General features: G+C 41.1%; 3 protein-coding genes across 5 annotated transcripts; 2 read left to right on the top strand and 1 right to left on the bottom strand.

Annotated features, from left to right (window-relative positions):
* The first annotated feature begins 896 nt into the window (after positions 1-896).
* On the top strand, positions 897-7,499 carry impdh1a (IMP (inosine 5'-monophosphate) dehydrogenase 1a). 2 transcript variants are annotated; one of them, XM_074678079.1, is made up of 16 exons: positions 1,470-1,727; positions 2,481-2,579; positions 3,145-3,193; positions 3,712-3,813; positions 3,960-4,034; positions 4,135-4,341; positions 4,437-4,524; positions 4,622-4,821; positions 5,249-5,339; positions 5,441-5,536; positions 5,702-5,845; positions 5,948-6,089; positions 6,184-6,327; positions 6,420-6,503; positions 6,689-6,705; positions 6,834-7,499. In XM_074678079.1, exons 1-16 carry the CDS (start codon positions 1,492-1,494, stop codon positions 6,935-6,937), a joined length of 1,878 nt encoding a protein of 625 aa, XP_074534180.1. In that variant the 5' UTR covers positions 1,470-1,491; the 3' UTR covers positions 6,938-7,499. The 2 variants fall into 2 exon arrangements, with proteins under 2 accessions (XP_074534179.1, XP_074534180.1); XM_074678078.1 differs by lacking the exon at positions 6,689-6,705 and having other exon boundaries at positions 897-1,727.
* A 258-nt stretch (positions 7,500-7,757) lies between these two features.
* Positions 7,758-15,778, bottom strand: LOC141796807 (proline-rich transmembrane protein 4-like). Its single transcript, XM_074678077.1, has 3 exons — positions 15,577-15,778; positions 14,473-15,318; positions 7,758-12,393 (listed from the first exon to the last, which is right to left on the bottom strand). Exons 2-3 carry the CDS (start codon positions 15,203-15,205, stop codon positions 10,304-10,306), a joined length of 2,823 nt encoding a protein of 940 aa, XP_074534178.1. The 5' UTR covers positions 15,206-15,318; positions 15,577-15,778; the 3' UTR covers positions 7,758-10,303.
* A 4,272-nt stretch (positions 15,779-20,050) lies between these two features.
* Positions 20,051-24,301, top strand: LOC141796014 (transmembrane protein 53-B). Of its 2 annotated transcripts, none has more exons than XM_074676872.1 (4): positions 20,051-20,259; positions 20,756-21,036; positions 22,526-22,772; positions 22,964-24,300. In XM_074676872.1, the coding sequence occupies exons 2-4, from the start codon at positions 20,800-20,802 to the stop codon at positions 23,323-23,325; spliced, it is 846 nt and encodes a 281-aa protein (XP_074532973.1). In that variant the 5' UTR covers positions 20,051-20,259; positions 20,756-20,799; the 3' UTR covers positions 23,326-24,300. The 2 variants fall into 2 exon arrangements, with proteins under 2 accessions (XP_074532973.1, XP_074532974.1); XM_074676873.1 differs by having other exon boundaries at positions 20,257-20,390; positions 22,964-24,301.
* The last annotated feature ends 973 nt before the right edge of the window (positions 24,302-25,274 follow it).

Genomic DNA, 25,274 nt, shown 5'->3' with positions numbered 1-25,274 from the left:
ATCTTTAAAAATATATTTTTTCATTAAACTTTTTAAAGAAAGAAATAAGAGTTGGTTCCTATTTGTTTTCTTTTTAGAAATAAAGGTTAAATGTTATGAAGGGGGACGGTGTGTGTTTTCTCCAGTAGGGGGGAAGGGGTGGGGGAGAGACAGGGTAAGAGGCTTTTCTGGTTCAATCCCTCAGTAACTGTCACAAGCAGTCAGTCAGTCACCTGCAGATGATAGTGTCGAGGGCATCCCAGGCGACATATTACTCTCCTGTTTTAGTTAAATGTTCAGGTTTGTTGGTCCTCACTGTGACGCTGAATATTAACCCAACAACTGTCTGATACAGAGTGAGAAGACCGCTCCTTATTGACTTTACAGAACATAAGATATACACCTACTCTTTGATTCAGTGGAAGCCCTGTTTCCTGAATGTTTTGATGTAACATAGGTTGATCAGCCTTTCAGGAGTTTAAAGTTATGTGCTACTGCCACGAGGAATTATGACACCCTCAACTGAACAGATGCAGACTCTCCTATTTATCCAATTTCAGCAGCACTACGTGTCTGTCTCTTCTGTTTGTGTCTTGAATGAGCCAAGCTTTCCTTCGAAGAGTATTTTGGGATTTGACCTGAGTCTCATTCACAGCTCTGAAGAAAAAAAAACACAACAACCGTACACCTCAACCCCGTGGTAATCCTCTGAGGGGGAAAGTGTGTTTAAGTGTCATCTTGACCTGTTCGTCTCCTACTCAGTCCTCCTGCCTCACTCCACCCTTACACACCCATCACACCCCACCCCATCCTGTATTAATGCTTCCAATCCTCTTTGTGGGAGAGTGACGTCTGCTACTGTCAGAAACAGAGTTAAGCTGAGCAGGCATCGAGGCGGCGGAGGGGGAGAGGAGCTCCACAGATAAGCCAAGCAGCAGCAGTAGCAGCAAGTCTGTGTTCAGGGGCCTCCAGGGGGGAGAAATCCTGACTCTCCTCCCCAGGTGATACACGTGTGTGCAGTTAGGGAGCTCGCAGGTGTAACCAGCCTTGTCAACAGGTTGGTACAAAACTCTCAACCACATTCAGCAGGCCTTGAGGGCCTTGAAATCAAAGGATGAGAGCAGACAAACTGGACAACAAGCTTTTTTCTGGGCCAACATTTTTGTTTTGAGAGACACTTCTTTCCTGGAACCTTTGTGCATTTGGAATATTTATGGCAACTTTCCTCTAACTGTTGCACTAGCCACGAAAACAGATGGCAAGACAGCTTCCTTCCATGTCAGGTGTGTCTGAGAGGTGTTTGTGTGAGCAAGCACTCAAAGCATTGGATGTTTATGAGTGCTGATAATTGGACAGAACATTTCGGTGTGTGGCTGTGTCCTCTGGGTGCTGTTGTGGTGAGTGTGAGGGCGTGACTTTATGTGTATGATACAAATAAGAGGCGACTGAAGTTTGTATGTTTGGGTGAGGTGGTGGGGCCCACTGGAGTTTGTAGCCCTGGATTTCCTTGAGATGGAGGGTCATGGCTATGACCGGTTTGGTGATGGGGAGAGGGACACTTACCAAATTGACTACCGTAGGATTGTGGGCGATATGGAACCAGCACGGCCTCGCATCCCAAACAGAGAAGGAGAGCAACCTCATCCCTTTGGGGCCTACGTCCACCCAACACCACATGGACATGGCCATGAGACTGCAGCACAGCGCTACAGCGCTACAAGAATCCAAGCAGGATATGAACCAGAGAGGTCAGTCAAACAAGCTCACTGCGTGTCCAACCTGTCTCTGATTCTCTCACAGTGTTTGTGTGAGGTGGTTTCACTTTCTTCTCACACTACTTGTGTCCTTTTCAAGCTCATTTACTAGCTACAAAGGCAGCCAACCAAATCCTCTTACCTGCTGTCCTGCCGTCATGGTTGTAGTTTCCATGGGCTGGAACAGTCTCTTCTTGTTAGCATTTCCTGTCTCATTTCCTGTTTGTAATAGGATCTGACTGGTTCATGCCTGAAGATAAAAGAGGTCAAGGAAAGATCAAAGACGTCCAAAGTAACTCTTGTTTTTGTTTTTGTTTTGCTGAGAGAACAAAAGAAACATAAATGGCTGACTAAACTATGACATACCACAAGTTATAGTACACATACGTTTGCCATCAAAGGAAAATAGATGGGGAATTCTATCATATAAAAGTTCATCATGTGTCCAAATTAAGTCCATCATTAACACTGACTGATAACTTTTTTACTGTTTGTTTTGTGTCTTCTTTGTCATGTTTGAATGCAAATTTTTGGAGCTTTTTTTTTTTAATTGAGTCTTTCATTTTGGAAGTTTTCATTAACTTTTTATGCATAAATAGAAGAAATTGTATAGTCTTATTTATTTATTTTTTCCTGTTTTCTTTGTTTTTTTTTTTTGTTTTTTTTTCTTTTCATTTTTATTCTAGTGCTATCAATATTTAGGTTTTGTTATGTCTGATTGATTTTTTTTTTTTAAATCTGTTTCAGCATGGCTGACTATTTGATCAGTGGAGGCACAGGCTATGTTCCTGAAGATGGATTAACCGCACAACAACTCTTTGCCATCGGGGATGGACTTACATACAAGTAAGAAATCCCTTGGAAATGTTGTTTGATATACATGCATACATTGTATCACATACACTGAACATGCACACGTGCACAGACAGAAACCAGTGTAAGGGTTATGCAATGTCTTCCATTAGATGTTTAGTAATATCAGTGATGACACATGTGCGTGGGTTTTATATGGAGGATTATAATGTGTAATACTACTTTCAAGGATGACTGTGAGTGGTGTCACAGACATTAAAAGCAGGGGATATATGTGTGTCTGTATGAGTGTGTGTGTTTGTGTGTGCACATATCAGTGGGTGTTGGTGTTGTCTCTTTAATGGAGGCTATATGCAGGTTTTTTATCAGCGTACAGAGGATGGATGAAGAGTGTTTCAGAGGGTTAAGAGGAAGACAGATTATTTCTGCTGAGTGTCAGCACAGTTCACAGCTTTAAAAAAGTGGATATGCACTTTACAGTTCAGTATAAAGTTTAAGCTGTGTGATAGTAACCTGTGACACCGATTATTGATGTTGTTTTTACATCTGAGATTTTTCTGCTTCAAAGCACAATGATCTGTTTTGTCCTTCCTTGCAGTGACTTCCTGATTCTACCTGGTTTCATAGATTTCATGTCTGATGAGGTGGTGAGTATCATAAAGAAAGCTACCAACTGTAAACAAGCCTTCAGATGATCATAACTCCATGAATTAGGTCACAAGCAGAGATAAGTTTTGCTTTGGTTGCTGCAACAAATCAACTCCTTCCTATGTTCCTCAGAGCTCAGGTTTGTTTTGCTTTTCTCTACAGGCTCTGCTGGGACATTCAATTAATTCATGCACAGATCATTTCGATCACAGTTGTTAAAAAGTACTGAGCCACACCTGAGCCAATCTAACAACAACAACAACAAGCTGGCCTCTAATGTGCCCAAAGTGGCTTTAGTAATGACTTGATGCTCAAACAAATAAAAATGCATTTGAATGTTTTGTTGCAAAGCAGTATGTGTTGAATCTGGAGGTCCAGTGATGGTGTTTATATAAGAATAGCATCATACTCGTAGATCTTACAGTGCACTCATTTTATTACAAAAGACACACATTACCACACTTTACTCTTTGTGTTCATTGCAAATCATAAGCCAATGTTTCTGTTTACTTCTTAGGATCTAACCTCTGCACTGACAAGAAAGATTACTCTGAAGACACCTCTTATTTCATCTCCCATGGATACAGTCACAGAGTCATCAATGGCTATTGCTATGGCGGTGAGTACAAGCAGAGGACACACATGCACACGCTTACTGTGCCCAACAGTCCAACACAACTTGGCACCATCCCTCTCAGTTCTCAGTCCGTTCTTAAGTGTACTTTTATAAAGTTGATTTTCTTCTTTCTGATTGGATTGTTTCAGTTGATGGGTGGGATTGGAATAATTCATCATAACTGTACAGCTGAGTTTCAGGCCAATGAAGTGCGCAAAGTCAAGGTAAGACAGACAAGTCCACAACTTTATGAACCAACTGCAAGAATTTCAGAAAAAAATTAGTGTCACAAGTCAAAATAATCTCTATTATTTTCTCTGACAGAAATTTGAGCAGGGTTTCATCACAGACCCAGTGGTAATGAGCCCCAGACACACTGTAGGGGATGTCTTTGAGGCAAAGATACGCCATGGTTTCTCTGGGATCCCCGTGACAGAGACTGGAAAGATGGGTAGCAAGCTTGTCGGTATTGTAACTTCCAGAGACATCGACTTCCTGTCTGAGAAGGACCATGACAGACCCCTGGAGGAGGTGGGTTTAAAACTGATGTGTTCATGAGCACATATGAAAACTTTATACACATACAGCAAATTAACGCTTACTTGGTACATACCTGCCTTTTTCAGGCAATGACCAAAAGGGAAGATTTAGTTGTAGCACCTGCTGGAGTCACTCTAAAAGAAGCTAATGATATTCTGCAACGCAGCAAGAAAGGTGAGTCTTTGACATTTGTCACACAGCTATAAAGGAAACACTCTGTCAGTCTATTTTTTGTCTTTTCTGACTTGTGTTTTCATTTTGACTCCTCAAGGGAAGCTTCCCATAGTGAACGACAGTGATGAACTTGTTGCTATCATAGCAAGGACTGACCTGAAGAAGAACAGGGATTATCCCCTGGCTTCCAAGGACTCCCGTAAACAGCTTCTATGTGGAGCTGCCATTGGTACAAGGGAGGACGACAAATACAGACTGGAACTGCTCATACAAGCTGGGGTGGATGTGGTAGTGCTGGTAGGTGAAAGCTTTTGGCACTGTTTTGATGTCAGGTAGTAATGAGAAGATATGATACATGAAGCAGCTTTAGTTTTTCTTCACTACATAATAACTTTTACCCACAAATAAATTGTTTAAATTAGCATTAAACCTTGATTTAAAGCTGAAGGTGACTTTATATAATGATCAGAAGGTCATTTATCAAATGTTCATAGATTGATGGCTATAAGTGCTAATGTTGATTGCAATTTAGCTCTGGGACACTGATTATGTATTTAAGTGCGTGTTTTGAAGCATGGGCTGAGAATGTTTAGTTCTGTAAAACGATAGTCCAGGAGCACTTTCATTTGGATTTTGCAAAATTTTCAGAATGAAAAAGCTCATTTGAAATATTTCACAACTCTTTTCTCATTTTTAAAATGTTGTTTTGATTTTGTTTTGAAAGGATTCCTCTCAAGGAAACTCAGTGTACCAAATCAACACGATAAACTACATTAAACAAAAATACCCCGAACTGCAGGTAGTGGGAGGAAATGGTAAGCACTTGTCCTGTTTCAGAAGCTCCTGTCCTCTTTTTCACTCACCGCACATCTTTCACTTCCTCTGAGCTCTTTTCTGTGCTTCTGTCTCTCCCTAGTGGTGACTGCTGCTCAGGCTAAAAACCTCATTGATGCTGGTGTTGATGCACTGAGAGTGGGCATGGGATGTGGCTCCATCTGCATCACCCAGGAAGGTATTACTGCTGAGTGCAGTTCTGTGAATGTCAGTGTATATGAGAGGAAACCTTGTAAATGCAAGTCAGAAAATCATCGCTTTTCTTGAATTACAATAAGGGAGGCATAACTCTACCTGCAGCAGGAAATAGAAAAAAACAACATGTTTCTGCCTTGGTCTTCAGTGATGGCATGTGGAAGGCCTCAAGGTACTTCAGTGTACAAGGTTGCAGAGTATGCTCGGCGTTTTGGAGTGCCAGTGATCGCTGATGGAGGTATTCAGACTGTTGGACATGTGGTAAAAGCTCTGGCCTTGGGAGCATCCACAGGTAGAAAATAACAAATACACTCTCACAAAATCCTTTTCTTTATATGATGTTCCCTTTGCAGTATTAAAAATATTTTTTCTCCTCTCACAAATCTGCCTTTAGTGATGATGGGGTCACTGCTTGCGGCCACCACTGAAGCTCCAGGAGAATATTTCTTCTCAGATGGAGTGCGCTTGAAAAAGTACAGAGGCATGGGCTCCTTGGATGCCATGGAAAAAAACAACAGCCAGAAACGATACTTCAGGTTGGCAAAGCATGTCTTAAAAAAGGTTTACTCTTGGCAGAATGTACCATTTAATCTCACCCTGTGTATTTTTTTTCTTTATGTTTGTGTCCAGTGAGGGAGATAAGGTGAAAGTGGCTCAAGGTGTGTCGGGATCAGTCCAAGATAAAGGCTCCATCCATAAATTTGTTCCTTATCTCATAGCTGGTATTCAACATGGCTGCCAGGATATAGGAGCTAAGAGTTTGTCTATTTTAAGGTAATTATGGAACCGTGAACATGTGTATCCTCTGTAAGTTTAACTTGCGTGAATAATTTTATGTTAACAGAGCTCTTGGTTTTGTGCATCAGGTCAATGATGTACTCTGGGGAGCTGAAGTTTGAGAAAAGAACCATGTCTGCTCAGATGGAGGGAGGAGTCCATGGCCTCCACTCGTAAGTCTGACCTATGACCTTTAGCATCTTAATCTTAAAAAAATAAAATAAAATAAGGTGTTAAAATTCATTTTTATTCCCAGTAAGAACATTTCACTATGAATGGACTGGGATTTACTTGTATGTTTAGTCGCATCAAATTTGTCTTCTCTCTTCCTCTTTTCTAATCCATGCTATCACATTAGATATTCTTTTGTGCCATGTAAGTACATCTATGTGGCCATCACATTTCCATCTCTTTCATCCTATCATCCTCACCCAAGCTTGTTATCCTGGCAGTGAAATATAAAACAGCAAATGCTTACAGTCTATCTTTATTTTCACCTGTAGTTACGAGAAGCGGCTTTACTGAGGGTGGAGGAAAAGGAAACCCTCGAGCAGGACCAAACATACCAGCCCCAGCGACTCTGGGCAGATGCAGTGGGCGCACGTGATCGAACTACAAGAAGAAGGCAGTCATTGTACGAAATCTATTGCAAAGTCTGCTTTTCAGTCTACACCTCTTATCTTGTCTGTTTATCCTCTCACCACATCAAAAGTAGCCAAAACCACATGCTTTACCCTGAGTCTATTTTGAAAGAGGAGCCACGTGGATTAATGGACGTAACTGCACATGTACTCCTTTATCCGTCTTTCTCTCTGTGTGTGGCCAAGGTCTAATGGGGGTAATGTAATTAACTATTCGGTTGATCCATGTTAACAAGCAAACACATTTCATTTCCTACTCAAGGGTCAAGATTAAACTGCAGAGGTCTAGGTCCTTGTTGGCCTGTCTGGATGATTTGCAACCTTGTGGTGAGGAGGAGTACACATCAAACCTTGAAGAGGTTCAGTTCAGTAGGAAATGACATTCAGAAAAAAAATCATTTTTTGAGGTGAAGAAGAAAAATATTAAACAGCTGTAAGACATCTGTCTGCTGTAGTTCACTAATAATTACATGTAGACACAGTTTTCTTCCTGGAAACCTTGTGTATGAAGCTTACAGACGCAGGAGGAATTAAACAGTATCACTCCTATATTTATGTTGTCTTTATCCTCACACTGCAGTAGTTCTACTTTGTCAAAGCAAGTTTAATGACACTTCTCTGACAGGTGTAAATATACCTGTTACTCAAACAACTGATCTCACCCTGAGCCAAGAATCTCTATGAATGTGCTGCACAAGGACATAAGCTTAGCACCAGCCTTAACTGATGTATCTGAGTCTACAACAAGAGCGCCTTAAAGGACCGATCATGTCTAATCTCACTTCTGATTTCCCCCGTGTTTCCTCTCTAGAGAACAAAATGCTGGAAAGGAAAATATTTGAGTGTCAAGACAAAAGACTTGAAACACTTTAAATTTCAGTGATTTGATTTTTATTTTCCACATCTACCCCTTGTTTAGAAAAGTCACTTTATCCTTGACACATTATGATTGTTGAGGATTTAATTTTTAAAAGGTTAAAAGTACATGCCTGTTTAATGTACATGTAGATAGTTTTGGCCCATTTTGGCTCAAGAGTTGAAGAATAAAAATAAAGCTGTGGGTCACAAAATCAGTACTTTGGAGTCAGTGGAAAGGACAAGGTTCTATATATTGTAGACAAAATGTATCTATTGTAATTGTTTTCATGAAATCTTCATTTTCTTTGACTTTGAAAACAGTATGTAGCTCTGTGATGAATTCTGGACTGTACAGTAATGGAGCGAGAAACTCACACCAGTTAAATGAGAACATACAGAGCACACTGTCTACCTTTGTCACCTATCCAGAGATTTATATTTACTGTCAGAAATGCAGTGCATGAATAAAGCTGAATTTGACAGGGAATTTTGTTATTTGTCTTTAACATTTTGTACTACCTGCAGAAACATATGGAGTAAATTTGACTGAATTTTTTCTTTTTTTCAATCATTAAAACAATTCTCTGAAATATTGACCTCAAATAAACACAGTGATGCAGTCAAAACTCAAACAACACAACATAACCACCCAAATATTTAAAATATTTGGTTAAATATTAAAGAAATTCTGTGCGCACGACTTCCATGTTTCTACTCTGCACTGATGTAAAAGCCTAGAAAATAGTTTGTGCCAAAATGCATATTCACATTTCAAAGTATAAGTTTTACTACAATTTAGACAATAGTCTAATTCAAATGCTACCATGGGAGATTATGTCTTATTATAAGACACATATTATTACTTTCTTTCCATGATTATTAAGCAAGGAAAAATCGTACCCATCTTTCATCTGTTTGTTCTTTTTTTCGTATAGAGCTCATTATGTCAGTTATACCACTGTAAAACTCAATCTGTAGTCAAAGTCAATTACTGTGTCCCAAATCGCGCACTTCTGCACTACCCTGTATGATTTTGTGCACTGTTTCACTAAGTGCAGAGTGACACAGCAAATGTTAATTCCTTAGCATTCCAAAAATTGTAGCTAGCTTGTGTTTCAAAGAGGAGGATGAAATTAGCTTTTAGATCAAGCTTGGACTTTATACAGGTACATCTCAGTGATTTGGAGTGTTGTGGAAAAGGTCATTTATGTCAGTAGTTCAATTCCAGAACAAAAATATATATTGGATTCAGTACACACAGATGGAAATGCTTTCACCATTTGTTTCTTTAAACTGTGATGATTATGGCTTACAGTTAATGTAAAACAAAAATTCAAAAATGCATAAAATTAAACCGTTGTAAGTAAGTTTAATACTGTAAACAATTGGTGTCACTTAACTGGAAACACCTGCGAATGTTTCCTGAGCCTTCAAATGGTCTCTTAGTCTGGTTCAGAGGGCTACACCATCATGTGAAAGACTGCTGAGTAACAGTTGTCCAGGAGACAGTCTTTGACACCACCCACAAGGAGGGGAGGTCACAAAAGGTCATAACCAGAGAGGCTGGCTGTTTACTGAGTGCTCTATCTAAACATATCAGGATAATAAAAGGATGTAGCTATAAGGATAAACAGCCTTTAGAGGACTGTCAAGAATTTGGGGGAACTTCACAAGAGTCTGAGCATCAAGAGCCACCAAGCACAGACATGTCAAAGAATTTGACTACAACTGTCAAATTCCTCATGTCAAGCCACTCCTGAACCAGGGACAACGTCAGACACATAATGAGGAAAAGAAAGGGATCATTGGTTTAGTGGCCAAAATAGAGATTTTTTGATGTTTGTTTCAGTAAAATTTTGCTTTTTATTTGGGAGTTAAGTACCAAGAGTCTTGAAGGAAGAGTCCAGGGTCCTGGAGATTCAAGAGCGCTTCATACTCCCATTAGTCGTCAAGCTTTGTGGAAATGCTGATATTACTGTGCTTGAATGGCCAGTAAACCCCCCAAATGTGACCCCAGAGAGCGTCCAACCCAGGAAGGCAAAGCGCACAAGCTGTAAAAAAAAAAATAATTTGAATAAACAATATTTTTTATTGGTCTTGTGATTTTACAAGATACTGAGCTTTGGGCTTTCATTACATGTAAACCATAATCATCACAGTTAAAATCACTAAAAGTTTGAGGTATTGTCACTAAATCTATATTATATGAGTTTCACTTTTTGAATTGGATGTCTAAAATAAATTAACTTTCCCCCACATTATAATCTATTGACATGTTCCTGTATGTACAACAATAAAAAGAGAACTCGAATGAATTAAATTGAATGTTTAAACTTTGTGAGCTGATGTTCAGTTTAGTCATTTCTTTAGTCCTGGCAGTTCTCCTTTTCTGGATACTTGACACAATTTACGTTACTCTGTCATCTATTTAGAGTAAGCTACATTTGGCAGCTACACAAGTGAACTTGTGTAACTTACAATTCAATAGTGTCACTGTTCACACTCAGGGCATCAATTTGTCTGCACACATTGACAAACTCTGCCTGAACAGCCATATCCCATTCCAGCTGTTTGCTTTCACTCAGTTGTTTTGACCCCATGAGTCGACCAGAGCCCTGACTGTCTTGGGAGGCTAGACTCAGGGTTCGGTAACGCCTGTGGTAGGATAGGTGGGGGATTGCTCTCGGTAGGCTGCTTTGTGCAAAGTTTTGACCTCTGTTGGCCCAGGAGTTTGAGCGAACCTTTCCTGTCTCTTTGGGATTGTTGCACAGACCCTGGGTTGAGCCAGAGGTACTCCCTTTCCAATCCCATTGCTCTGGAGAAATTGGCGACTTGCCATGACAGCCATGCGAGTGGGATGGTCTTGAATGAGACAAGTTCTCTTGATCAACATCTCCACAAGAAGATGTGCGGTAAAGAGCATTGTCCGTTGAACAAGGCCCTTGCTTTGGCTTCCCTTGGCCAGGAGAGCTCAAAGAGTGGCTTGATGAAGCATGGAACAGTCTTGGCGTGTCAAATATACTGTGAGAAAACAGGGATTCGCTAAACAGAGCCTGGTCAATGCTTCGGGACAAGTTTATTGGAGATGGGGGTCGCAAATCCACAGTTGAGTCTGTGTCCAGTCTTAGGCTATCCAGTGAAGATATCTGAGACTCAGCTGCAAGTTTAGGCTTGTGTGGTGGGCTTGGGGGAGTGGGTAGAGGTAATACAGTGTTACGAGTCTGGCTGGACTTGGGGACACAGTCAAGTCCGTTGCCAGAAGGATCCACCATTGAGAAAAGGGGTAACGTCTCTGCTTGTCCCTTCGTGATGACATCACAGACTACCAGGCTTTCCTGTTTACTCTGGGGCCAGGACTCATTGGGGGAAAGGACAGGAGAATCTGCTCTTCTGTCAGAGGGGAGAGTGAGTCTTCGAGAAGGGGAGCTGCAGGAAAGACGGGACCAGGAGCCTGGCCGAGGATGACTTATTGTCTTCATAGAGGAGTTATTTTGACAGAACAGAGGGTGTGTACCAATTAGAGACAAACCTAGACACACACCAACCTCACAGATTCTGCAGCCCACCTGGAAGCTCCACCAGGGCCAAGGTTGGAACCCATACCCGCTGACTCCTCCTAAACCAAGGCCATGCAGGATTCCGTAAAGCTGGAAGCCTGCACAGCCTAACAGGCACAATGACGCCCCTAACCCTGCTCCTGCTGCTCTACCCCAGTCCTCCTCTTTTGCAAAGGGGGCACTTCCAGGATGCATCACTTCAGGAGATCCTCCACTCTCTATGTTGTCATTCAGTCTGTAGATGTGTTTTGTGTTGACTTGCATTAAGCAGAAGAAGATGAGGTAATAGCATGACAGAAAGATGGAGAGGCACACAAATGCACCCTGAGGGAAGAGCAGGATCACGCTGGGGAGGCTGTGAAAGAGCTGGAGCATGCCGACGCACCCAAGAGAGACAACAATGTGCAATAGGGTCATACACAACAATAGGCTGGGTTTGGGAAGGATTGAGAATGAGGTGGCATTAGCAAGAGGCAGTGCAAGATGTTTGCGTGAGCGAAAGGAGAGAAGGAAGAAAGCCAGAGTGAAGGCTGATATCAAACAAGGGAAGAGCAACTCAGACAGCAGAAGTGAGACCAGAGGAGGCAGACGATCTTGGTGATTGTAGGGATCATAGAGCAAACAGAAAGCTTGGATTCCTGCAAAAGAAAGGAGGAAAAAGTGCAGCAAAGTGAAGAAGGGGCTTCCTGGGGGACATCTCAAGGGCAAGCCTAACAGGCAGACCACGGAGATCAGGCCAAATACACTGAACACAGCCCCAAGGCCATAGATGTGGGCTTCCCACGCAAATCCCCATGTGGCAAGGGCAGAGTTCCAGTCCGAGTACAGAGGGACAAAAAGAGTAGAGGTGAGAGTCAGAGAGTTGCGCAGGGATTCACTGGGAACCAAATCTTCAGGGTAGGCAGGTGTCAGAGACTGATTGGATGTTTTGCAGGGCGTGGCAGTCGTGTCTATGGTTCCAAGCAACAGAGTGCCAGCAGCCTGGGAGACATCATCCTCTGGGTCGTCTGAAAAGCAAGAAAAAAAAAAGATACATTATTTGCCCTGTTATGTGAGAATAAAGCATAAAAGGTTGAAGTAGATTGTAAACAGAAAGTCTAAAATCAGGTGGTCAATAGCTTCAACCATAGGCTGTAAAAAAAATGGACGTCATCTTGCTCGGCTCGAAGTGAGGTCGCCACGAAAACTGCTCCCCCTGGTGGCTGGCTGTAGAATAGGTAAACAAAATCCAGCTCTCCTGCCATTTCAGATGGGCTGGAATGGCAGGAGAGCCATAAAAAATTATTACACCTCGTAGAAATGTTTCTCACATTCGATCGTTGTGGTGATTTGAAAATATCATTTGGCTTCCTTGTATTCAAGCCCTCTTTTTTTCTGAAAAGTTTTGTTTTTGTTAGTTAAAACAAGGCTTTAAGTCACATTTAACAATGATTGACAGCTGCCGTTCTCTTGTATTTTTCTGAGGGATCGTAAAATATGTCGGGAGGTAGAGTCAAGAAGTGTTTAGACTCTCGAAAGAAAAAAAATAATTATTATTTTTGTCACCAGGCTCCACTCAGATTCTTCCTGAATCCCTCACAATCTTTACTGTGCAGACTCTGGCTGCAAACTGCTTCAATGGCGGCACCTGAGACGGGGGTATTTTGGCTTCAAAGGTAAATGGCTGAGCCATGCTGTCCACTCTATATACAGTCTATGGCTTCAACACTACCTGCAAGACATTAACAAGTTAGCCTTGTCATCAAGAGCCTGCTAGCATGAGGTTGTTAGCAATTAGCTTAAAATACAACCACATGTGTGCCTGTGTTCTCTCACTTACTTTGCCTTGAGTTCTTACCGAGCTTTTGTTTAATGGAAACACCTGCTTTAAAGAAAAAGAACCACCACTACAATCATTCTACATCCTTCACAAAGAGTGAAGAGAGGAGTGTGTGATACATGAAGGTAATCCATAATAAAACAGAGCATCCATGTTACTAGGAATGCCTAACTGGGTCAGAGAGAGCGGGAGTATGAGTACACAGTGTGCGTTTGTGTGTGTGTGTGTGTGTGTGTGTGTGTGTTTGTGTGTGTGTGTGTGTGTGTGTGTGTGTGTGTGTGTGTGTGTGTGTGTGTGTGTGTGTGTGTGTGTGTGTGTGTGTGTGTGTGTGTTCATAAAAGACAGAGAGAGATGTGTGACGATTAGCCAGTATTGACCCCGTTGCTGCTCTCATTTTTTGTGGCTATTATTAAGCATGGTTAAGAGGCGCTATGATAAAATTAATGTCCCATCGACTCAATGAAAAAATGCAGAGGTGTTTGACACTCATGTTTGGAAGGTTGTGTAACCAATAAATAATGCAGATATTTCATTCTCAAGTAAAACATGATCCAGAGCCAGCTGTGTTCTGACGACAGACAGAGAGAGGGAAACTAAAGAACTGTGCCCTATTTCTGTTAAGGTGAGCTGATTCTGTAAATGCAGGTGTGTAAAACAAACCCTCAGAGACCTTTTAAATATGGGATCATATTTGTGTTCATCACCAACTACCGAAATCATGACTTGTAGGTACTCTTTGACACAATTAAGATTACATGTTTTTCACCTTTGAAACAATTACTGGCAGCAAACAGTGTCAAGTCATGAATGCAAAGGCAACTTGACACAGTTCTGTCAAAACCCTCCTCCCTTACTGCTTGTGGACACAACACATCAATTACTTGGACAAAATAGTGGCGTCTTGTTTTCGTGTGTTCACAGCAAACACCGGGCATGTATGTTTGGAGGTGAATCTCTCAAATAAGGAAAAGTGAACACACATACCACAGAAACAGGTTTATGAAGTCTAAGGAGTTCAGTTTGAATTGTGAGAAGCTTTTGGGAGTGAAGCCAAGATAACACCAGTCTGAATATAAAACAAGTGTGTCTGCCGGCAGAATACATATCACAAACACTGCAGCCACACAAAGGAGTCTCCTGATTCTTTTTAGGTTCCAATCACAGAAAATATAAATATAGTCATTCATGTTTGGCAGTAAGAAATAACTGTCATCTGTGATAGGTGACAGGTTTTGTAAAAAATTGGTTGGACTATGAAAGAAGTTACCTTTATATGTATCTGTTCTGACAGCTCCTCTTCCCAAATTCTGATCAGTGACATCCATCACTTTAGCTTCAGCCTCTTTGGATGGCCCAGTTGCCTCTTGTGTCTGTCCCAGTGTGACAGCAGAAGGGCTCATGGTCCATCCAAGGGGAGTAGGGCTCTCTGGGCTTGGCCTGGGTGTAGCAGCTGGTGAGGATGTGAAGTACTGGTCTGAGGAAATGGAGCTTGACAGAAGAAAAGGCAACTGGATGTTGGATGTCGATGATGAAAAAGTTGACTGATTCTTTCCAGGAGCTATAGATCCAGTGTTGATCTCAGCTGGTAGATACTTCAGTGTTGGCCATATTGGTTGTTTGCTCTCAGCATCTTCTGTTGCACCGTCTGTTGGCCTGGATGTGATAAATCCTTTCTCATTAGGATACAAAAGAGACACCTCTGTCACCTCCTGTAGGTCAGCGTATTCCCCGATTACACCTTGTCTATCTGACTCCTCAGGTGATGATAAGGACCAACTCAAAGGTTGATCCGGGAAGTCAATACTCTCATCCCCAAACACTGCGTCCCCTGCTGGGCCAAAACCATGAGGTGAGGACTGTGTGAGACGATGAACTGCTGTGTCAGTGTCTGGCTGCTCTGTTTCTGTTACAGTCTCTTTATCAGTGCCAGTGACATGAAGAGAAAGAGAGAGAAGTGAGGGCAGGGAGAGTAGAAGATAAAGATTCCAGAGAGAGAGCATGGTGAGGGTCTACCAGCTGCACGCCAAAGTCACATGACAAGGGTCTTGAGGGGTATTATCCAATCACATGTTTGACAGACGTCTAACTTCAGGTCTTTTTGGGCACCACACACCTCGAGGGAAGAGAAAGGTAAATTACATTCAGAGCAACTGCTTAACACAAAGAATTAAGACATCATCGGTAGACAGCTTCATCCTTGCCCGTGCAGTGAGAATAATGATGAGGCTGTGAAACACAGCATCTTGAAAACACTGTATTAATATGATGAATGTCAAAAACAGAGTACAAACAGTCATTCACAGTAATAGCAGAAAAGAGATGAGGAGTACACTACAGCTCTCTTTTAGCATGTCATGTCTCAGCTTCTTACCTCATCAGTAGCCCACTCTGCAGCAGCCTCTTTAAACATACATGCTGCTCTGTGTCGCTGCATGCCTGCAGTCTGTCTCTCTTTTACTCTCGCTCTGCGTAGCACTCTGTGTCCTTTCATTCTCACTGTGCAGTGCCTCTCTCCTCTCCATCAGTTAGTCGACACATGGGACAGACCCCACCTCCTCGACACAAGCCCCGCCGTCCAGCGCTCTACCACTGCACTGCTCCGTGTGCACAATCCTGCTCTCCTATAAATCAAACACTTTGTGTGTGCTGCACTCAGTATCATCTCTTGTATAATGCATAGGAACCTAATCGTTGTTTTTTCTCCTCACATACACACACTCACTCCTCTGCTGTGTTGATGTACTGTATAAGATAAATGTACAGGAAACTCTACAGGGTAAGAAAGGGGAAAATGTATGAGTGTATTGAGGCTAAAAGTATGTTTGCCAACCATCAGCCAGGCAGTACTCTGCAGCCAGTGCAACAGATCAATGTATATTGAGTGTTATTTACAACTGTTGCTGTGCCCTTCCTCTTAAAGCAGCCATTACATCAACAACTTGCTTTAAAATATTCATCTAGCAGCTAAAGCAGAATTATCTGAGTGATTTTTGGCCATTTGCCTCTATATGTGTACAACTATAATTCTTCTAAATCAACAGATGCACTCCAGATAAAAGGAAATCCTAACCTGTAGATTAAACAATAGCTAATGACCTTATTCATGTCACATCATTGTGGAAGCCAATGACAAGAATAGTCTCTCTTAAGTGAAGTTTTACTCCCTTTCTGTACTTTCCAGTGGTATCAGACTTGTCCACGTGTGCCGTTTCAAGCCATCTGGGGAAAATCCAGTAGCCCCGTGGCCTAATTCAATTCCCAAGGATGGGTTTAAAATAGACACTGGTCCACATACCAGAGAGTGTTAAAGCCAGCCACCATCAAATGCTCTTTATGTTTATTCATTCATTTTGAGTTGAATTCTACACTGACCAGGGTCCTAGGTTTTTCAAAACAAAATTATTGCTACCAAATACAAAAAGCTTATTTTTCTATTTGAAAAAATAGACACCAAACTGCACACTCAAACTAGTGTTGACTGTCAAAATAAGCACTATAGCCAGCTCTGAAGAGACAAGTTTGCCAGAGTTGTCCTTACTTCATCCTGCCTTGACACAAGCCTCAGCCTGCAAGTTAAGAAAGGACTTTGTGCATAAGACTGTGATCATTTCAACAAAGATTGAGAGAATGCAGTGAAGATAAGAACTTCCCTGAGGGTGTGGTAAAGCCGCTGCCTGATGAGGACACAGGAAACCATCAACCCAGCCGTAACTAAAGGGCCTGGATGGGGACAATGACAGGCCAAACATATGAGCTCAGAGGGACATGGTCAAATTATTGCCGCCTCACACTTGCCATTATGGTTCGTTGCGCTAAAAGTTTCTGTTTAAACAAGTCATCCTCCAACAAGACAAAGTAAACAGGGTCTGTGGTACAGCTGGGAATGTAAACTCAGGGTAAGACACAGGAACAAAGCTGCACATGCAAAACGTGGTGTAAAGCAAGGCCATGATGAAATAAATTAAGTTATGTATAGTGGGTTTACTGACATAAAACCAAAACGTTAATCTATTACAGTGACACTGTTAACCAGGATGGCCTGATAGGGACTTCAGAATTTTCTATATAAAATTGGTGTAAAGTTTGGTGTATGTGGACCATTATGTCATGCTTAAACTCTGCTCAATATGAATCCAATTTAAAAGTAGGTTTAACAAACTAAGTCTAATTGCTTGGGAAGGTAAGCCATCAACAATATTGTACTAACTTAGAAATCAGCTTTTAAAATCTAGTAGTCTATGTAATGGTCTTAGTGTCGGATATTGGCGTCCATCCATTTTCTATAGCACTTATCCTGTTCAGGGTCACGGGTGGCTGGAGCCTATCCCAGCTGTCTTTGTGCAAGAGGCGGGGTACAAGTCAATATCAGGGCTGACACCTAGAGACAGACAACCATTCACACTCACACCTACGGACAATTCTGAGGTGACCAATTGACCTGGTGAGCATGTTTTTGGACTGTGGGAGGAAACTGAAGTACCCTGAGAGAACCCACCCCACATAGAAAGGGGATTTGGACCGGTGACCTTCTTGCTGTGAGGCTGCAGCGCTAATCGATGCGCCACCATGCAGCCCTGATATTGGCATGTGGTTATTAAATCACCATAGTTTACACTATTAAAGTTCATTTTTGGGTGACACCTGCAGTCCTGGGGTGCTGTTCATGGATGTAGGCTAATGTCTATTGATGGGTGGATAGGAGCAGAAGTAGGAAGAGTGGATGGTGGTTGAAAGATGTGTTATAACTTCAGGCTGTACTATGGGGCTAATAACATTCCACAAAATGACCCATACAGAATTTAAGAACTAAGGAATTAAAAAAGAGATAAACTCAAAAAGAAAGTTAACAAACACACACACACACACACACACACACACACACACACACACACACACACACACACAATAAAATAATTAGATAATTAAATAAATAAATAAAAAAGTAGATGCAACCAGCCTGTCATTACAGCAAGAGAGCTTTGAAAAGCCCAGGACTTGATGAACCTCTGTTTTTTTTTTTTATTATTCAGTCAATTCATCCAGACAGAAAGGGTAAGGGGGAAAACAGGGGAAAATCAACCACTCAAAATCCATAACGATTCAGTTTAGAGTATCACAAACTGATGGGAAGTAAATCAGGGAAGAAGTATTCAGCTGTTTTTGTCAGGAAGAGTCGGTGATCATAGTTCTATCTAAAAACATTATTAAGTAAAATTGACCAACAAGGCAAACAGTGACAAACCACAGATTGTTCCTATGAGACCACATAGACCTGTTCTGCAGAGGGGATGCCACAGTTATGGTTGATGCATACCGATCCTGATCTCGATCTACAAGAAACAATGCATTACTGCTTCAATTTCTCGCCAACAAAACAACAGACGACTCACACGGCTTTTTAACAGTGATAAATTACTTTAGACTGTTTAGCCTGTTTAATATAATTGTGAGGTACAGACCTGATTTATAAGAGAGGAAAGACACCAGTGCTTTAATTTCACCCCATCTCAAATCATGAATGAGGAAACTAATAAAACAACAGATGACTCTCTCAGCAGCTTTCCTTTTCAAAAATATTAAATTACATGAGACTGTTGAGTCTGTTTAATAAAATAATGAGGTATGGACCTGATCTCATTGCTAGGCAGCTGCCTGTTGCAGTAGCTCTCTCTTCTTTGTCCGTTTCTTGTAATTTTTTTGTCTCTTTTTCATAATCTTTGTATTTGGAGTGGATCATTACTTTGTATGATTCATTGTTGGTCATGGACATCAAACTTTTTGAGGCTTCAGCGATATTTTTACACCTTTTCTCGTGTGTTTGTCTGGAGATACTACATGTAACCATGGCTGCATTGTTTATATGTGAAATTAGCTGTTAGCAGCCTGTAGCATGTCAATGCTAACTAGGGCTTGATGATTTCCATCGAGGTGAGGAGGAGGAGGTGAGGACGACGTGCTGGTTCTCAGGTGTGAGCTAAGAGGTGACGATGTGGACCTGTCCTTCCATCCATCGTTGTTGGGAAAGTGGGATCTGTCTCTGGTGGGATGGACAAGCTAGCCGTGCTAGCCCAGCGGCAGAGGGGCTGCCGGAGGGCAGAGTGGCATCGTGCTGTTCACGGACGTGGCTGACGGAGCTGACATCGGACGCTGGCGACACATTGGAGGAGCTTTGCCTGCTGTGGGCAGACAGGACCTAGGAGACAGAGACTGAAAAGACTGCTTGGGAGGCTCAGTCCTGGACCCTGTGAAGGTGGAGACTGACTGGGCTGGAGAGTGGTGGACGGGATGTTGTCATCTATTTTCTTGTGGACCTTGTTGCACTTTCTATACACTTTCTTACTTTTGTTTTCTTAAATGCTACTGTGACTGCTGAATTTCCCCTCGGGGATAAATAAAGTATTTTCTATTCTATTCTATTCTATTCTATTCTATTCTATTCTATTCTATAAGAGAGGAAAGGCATTAGTGCTTTAATTTTGTCTCTATCTCAAATCATGAATGAGGAAACTCTAACAAACCAATTGTCGACTCGCCCAGCAGTTTTCCTTTTCAGCAATGAGTTTTTCATACTGATCGTTGGTCACTGTAGCCCTGCCCCAGTAGTTGCTCAGCTCTGGCCCAGCAAAGAGTTGATGCTTGTCAAGCACCATATTTGAGCACCTGGAACCAGTTCTTTGTTAGTGGAAGTACAAAGAACCAGTGCTTAGCCATGCACTGGTCTGGAACAAGCACCAGCACCAGTTAGGTGGAAAAGGGAGAGTTCACGCCATGTTTGTTTGCACAGCAAGTCCCGCAGATGTCCAAAGGAGGGCAGCAGTGCTCAGTATACGTCCCTGACAGTCATCTGAGGATAACACACTCCTCAGATGAAGAAGCAAAGAGGAGGGAGCGAGGAAGTGTACAAGGCGACTACCCAATGTGTTGCAAGCAACCAACGTTTGGTGACAACAATCACAGACATTGTTGGCACGGGATTTGTCCTTAGCTCCTCGGATAACCTTTACTCTACTAGCCTTCATGTACTTTTCAAGAGCGTGGAGCATTGCTGGGACAAGTGAGTCACTCAGCCGTTGGACAACATAAAGTTCATTTCGGAAATATGCCGAGAAACTAGCTTTCAGTCGTCGTGAAATACCAAAGAGAAAGGCTGAGAAGAGGAGGAAAGGGAAACTTAGAGACTTTCTGGTAATGTTGAAAAACTGTTTCGACATTAGGGTGATTAGACAAGTTTGTCTTCTCAGCGTTAGATTCCTGTTGCCAAGGGCGATGTTATGTTAGCCACCTCTTAAAGAGTGGGACCGATACATTGAAGCTCCCGCAAACGTTGTATTTGGCGATATAACGACCATTTAAACTCATTAGTATACGATATATTGGGCGCTAACTTTTGTTTACTTCGCTATGTGACGAGCTAGTGTTGAGTTTTGAGTTTATGCTGATTACCATGTGCAATAAGGTTATGGTAATGCGTTTTTGTAATCCTATGTAGATGAAAGCTGAAGTGGTCTACTGTGTTTGACTCCCCTCTTCTGGTAACGTATTCATTATAGGTACTCAAAACACAACCTGGAAAACTTGAGCGCAAAACAACACTATGTTGGGCAGGACAGTCCTGAGCAGAGGCATTACAGCACACATCCTCAGTAAGAATGTCACGTTGTACTCGAATGAGTTGGCATCTCCAGCCTCAGGATGTCAGACCCGGGTCCCTGAAGAACATAAACCTCTTCTGCTGATGTTGCCGTGGTTGGGGTCTCGGCCCCAGGCTCTGGCAAAGTATTGTGAAATCTACTTCAAAACTGGCTTCGACGTGCTTGTAGTCGAGAGTGAGGTAAGGACATCACTGTTTATTGACTTTTTGTAAAGTGTGCATATATGTTTGTATTAATAACAACCATATGGCTCTGATGCTACATGGTACCATTTGTGATACCTCCAACATTGATAAACATCATGTACAGCTGTGTTATTGTGCTGAATAGTGTTTTACTGTTGTACATCAGTTCTACGGGTTGTAAATGAGGTAATTTCACACGAAATACACTCCTTTTCAGATGAGCATTGTGTTTTCCAGCCCAACCAGTTAGACAACTTGACAAGCAACACATTGTAGCCAAGCAGCAAACACGTTCATTCACAAACTTTTGCCTCTAAATGTAGTCCTTCACATTACTGCTTTGAGTATTTTCTGTGGCTAGTCAAAAGAAGATTTTCCCTCCCACTGTAAATTGTCAAATGCTGCAAAAGTGCTCTGCTCGTAATAGATTAAGTTTGGATGACAGTGGGTCTCGTGTTCAATGTGTGACTGAATCTTAACCTCCCTTGACATTGAGTCCTTAACTGACATCCTATAGGAAGTGCAACAGATTGTGGTCTGTGGTGATGTAGCAAGAGGTCAAAGTTTAAGTCAGTGTTGTATGTAAACAGTGTTGTGAGGACAGTTGCTGTATATGTTCAGGTAGAAAGAAAATGGGATTCATGTCTCTTTGGAAAAGCAATTAGGAAGATAGATTTTAACTCAAAATGCCCAAAACCAAACCTTGAGGTTATTAGCTTTTTGACTGCTGGTGGTGGTTTTTTTTAGGATAGTTTTAGGCAAGTTTCATTTCCTGCATATGCTTTATTACACTTTTTGAATTACCTTTTAAGTGTTTTTTACTCCTTTTTTATCCATGGGAAATTTGTGTAGAGCAGGGATTCCCAAAGTGTGGGGCGCAAGCTGCTGCTAGGGGGTGCTCGACATCAGTGTAATGGCAGCTGAGCACCATTATTTATTGATATTGTATCAATAAATAAATACCTAGATAATTAAATAAATAATTCAAACACTTTCTTTACATAGTTATGGCTGCCATTTATCACTCAGCGACCATACTTGACTTTCAGATATTATTATTGTCATTATTATACTGTTACTGTTATTCTCCCCACCGGTTCTAATGTGAGAGATCATTTTGTCCATTATTTTACATTCTCTTCTGTGTTATCAGTAGCATATTTTATTAAACTTGATACCTTATTTGTGGCTATAAAGACTACGCCTTTTTTTTTTTATGTTTCGGGCATTAGGGGTGCGTCAGCTAAGTCGGGAGGTAAAGGGAGGTGCGCGGCCTGAAAAGTATGGGAACTGCTGGTGTAGAGAATAGTAAGGGGCATGTTGTGAATCAGGAATGAGATGCAGCACATGAAATCAATCCTCAAAGTCACTACTTTGCTTTTGATTTTAGTTTTTTATTTCTGTATCTGAGAAAAAATGTGCTTGAATCTATGAACATTTATATTATTCCTAACTTAAAGATTCTTCCATTGTTTTACACTAGGTGAAAGACTTCCTGTGGCCCCGTTGGGGTCTGGAGCACGGAAAGAGATTGCTGGATTTACTCCACAGTGAGCGCTTAGCATCCCGCCCACTGCTTGTCCATGCCTTCTCCATTGGTGGCTACACATTTTCTCAGCTGCTGGTACATGTTTCCCAGGACACACAAAGATATCAGGGGCTTACACAGAGGATCAGAGGCCAAGTTTATGACAGTTTGGTGGTGGGCTCTGTGGAGAGAATGGCTACAGGTTAGTTTAATCTAAACATTGTTAAACTGACTGACTACTTGTTTGAAACCAGTATCCACAGAAACCCTATTAACCCACTGGTTAGTTCATAGTTGTACGCTTTTGCTTTGAATGAAACAAGAATGATTTAGTGAAAGTATTGTTTTCTCTTGGTACATATTAATTAATTGTGTATTTGTCTTTCTGCACAGGTCTCGGAAAAACTCTTCTTCCTAGTTTGGAGAGTGTGGTTAAACGAGTGAGCTTGTTATACTTTGGCATGTTTAAACGTCAAACCTTGGACTACTTCACCAAAGGGATTGATGCATTTTGGAGTACACCAGTCATAGCCCCTGCTCTGTTCTTTTTTTGTGAGAACGATCCTTTGAGTGACCCACAAGTTGTGGAGGAATTGATTGATCACCTGCGAAAGCGTGGTATGAACATTACAGCAAAAAAGTGGAAGGATTCAACACATGCTGGCCACCTTAAAAGGCACACAGAAGAATATATATCCACCCTCAACGGGTTTTTGAACTCACTCCACCTCACCCAGCCTAAGGCCAAATTGTAGCATGGTTCACTGCAGCAACATGTTGTATTAGTTAGACTTTGATGATGTTCTGTTTGATCTGAAATTTTTAACGTATTCTGTGGTATTGCAGCAACAATATTAACTCTGCAAAATTACATTTCTGGATGTTTTACTGATTACACTGACCTGCTGTTAATGAAGTAACAACGTATTCACATACCCAATACAAAATACAAAGACATTCAGATACCACTTTTACCAAATACATGGGTTCAAAGTGAAGATACAGACATTCTCAGTTTAAAAAAAAAAAGGTGCTCCATGGTTCACTACTCTACCTCTTGTGGATGTGAATATAACAACTTTTCAGTTTCACGTATACTGCAAGCCACCTCTGTGAATTTCAAAACTCTGCCAAATGTAAATACAGCAAGTTTTATTTGGTTAACACGACAGAGAGCGTTCATGCAGGGTTGAACGTTTTGTCCAGGACACAGTAAGCACAGTAATGAATGTTTCATGAATGTAGAAGAACAGAGTCCTATTTCTGAACTCGTGTTTTCGAAGTAATTCTCAATTGCCTTGGTCTCAGAGTTGCCAGTTGCTGTAGGTATGTTTACATTTCTTCAGTACTCACTAGTTTTTTTTGTTTTTGCATACATTGACGTAAAATATTATGTATTCTCAAATCTTAGTGAGTGCTACTACCATGCTCTATTGAGCAAATTATTTAAAATATAAGTTTAAAAGATAATATGTGCTACCTACCACCTCTACTTTCCCGTGAAGGGCACACCCAAACCCCCCTTTCCCTAACTGATGCAATACAAAGCTCTTGTTGGACAGGTTTGATGAAAATCAGACAGCAGCAGATTGAGTTTCATTTAGCTCATCTAACTACAAGGCTTTAAAACTTTAACTTGAACTTTGTGTGTTTTTCTCAAATGTGTGTTTTAGTTGCATGCTTTGTCTTGTTTACATGGCTCTGTTAGTGTGGGCAATTTGTGGAATAAACATGAAGGTATCATGTCACTGGTGTGCTTTTTTTTTCCACTGTTACTGTTCAAGTTGTTTTATCAGAAAAATTCAAATTATCAAAAAATGCGTAAGACCAATTAGATGGCTGATGGTGTTAAGATGGGGTTTTATTTATGCATTTAATCATTATTTAGATTAACAAAATTATAAACAGGCCTACCCCCAGCAAAATTTGAGCACAAAATCTCCTTTTTTTCTTGAAATTAACAATTTTTGTGGAAAAAGATAATGATCAACATCAAGTTCGAATTATTATCCTTTACGCAACCTGAATTTAAACTTAAGTTGTAAAATAAACAAGTAATTTACACAAAGTGTTCTGTTGTTCCTGCCAAGTTTACACAAACTAGTCAATAAAACGTGTTTTTCAGAGTAAGAGACATTATTTTGTGAAAATTTACCTGACACTGATCAGGGTGAGTTCTGGCATTGATATACATGGTATTGTTATTCTAACCCTTTACAGCCTTTGTGTTACGCCCTGTCCCACTATAATATCCGAGAGGAAAAAAAGTTACGAAAGAAGCAAAACAAACGTATTTGAAAGTCTTTTTTTTCATGCAAACAGCTTTTATTCTAGCAAACATATGTGCTGAGTTATGTCAGGTGAGGGAGCAGACTGTCAGGCCCTGCTCATGTCCTGACAGGTTATGTCACTGGCTTGTGTTACAGGACTGTAAAAAGGGTATGATAGAGTCCAAAAACATTATTTAGTTTAGGTAATAAACATGCATGCAAAACATGATAATTTAAAATATGAATTAAAAGGACATCACTTTATTTTTTTTAATTATGTAAACATTTAAAGTTCTGAATTGTTCTACAAGACAGTAAAATGCATTGAATAAGTGAGATTTTTATTCGTGGATTAAAACATGCTAAGATGGGAAATTTTAAATTCTCGCCTCTTAAAATTCCAGTTGCCATTATGTTCAGAATATTAATAATAA

Source organism: Halichoeres trimaculatus, unplaced genomic scaffold, assembly GCF_033239565.1.
Source record: "Halichoeres trimaculatus isolate MK-OKI-2021-1 unplaced genomic scaffold, fHalTri1.1 fHalTri1_scaffold_10, whole genome shotgun sequence".
NCBI classification, from domain to species: Eukaryota; Metazoa; Chordata; class Actinopteri; order Labriformes; family Labridae; genus Halichoeres; species Halichoeres trimaculatus.
This window is presented reverse-complemented; position numbering and strand designations above follow the sequence as displayed.

Bases quoted from the DNA above. Each gene is read 5' to 3' on its own strand.
- impdh1a (XM_074678079.1), top strand. From the start codon at position 1,492: ATGGAGGGTCATGGCTATGACCGGTTTGGTGATGGGGAGAGGGACACT. The intron at 1,728-2,480 runs GTCAGTCAAACA...AATCTGTTTCAG, and splicing joins GCAGGATATGAACCAGAGAG to CATGGCTGACTATTTGATCA. The intron at 3,194-3,711 runs GTGAGTATCATA...TTTACTTCTTAG, and splicing joins ATTTCATGTCTGATGAGGTG to GATCTAACCTCTGCACTGAC.
- LOC141796807 (XM_074678077.1), bottom strand. From the start codon at position 15,205: ATGCTCTCTCTCTGGAATCTTTATCTTCTACTCTCCCTGCCCTCACTT. The intron at 12,394-14,472 runs GTAACTTCTTTC...CTTGCTTTTCAG, and splicing joins CAGAACAGATACATATAAAG to ACGACCCAGAGGATGATGTC.
- LOC141796014 (XM_074676873.1), top strand. From the start codon at position 20,800: ATGTTGGGCAGGACAGTCCTGAGCAGAGGCATTACAGCACACATCCTC. The intron at 21,037-22,525 runs GTAAGGACATCA...GTTTTACACTAG, and splicing joins TGCTTGTAGTCGAGAGTGAG to GTGAAAGACTTCCTGTGGCC. The intron at 22,773-22,963 runs GTTAGTTTAATC...CTTTCTGCACAG, and splicing joins TGTGGAGAGAATGGCTACAG to GTCTCGGAAAAACTCTTCTT.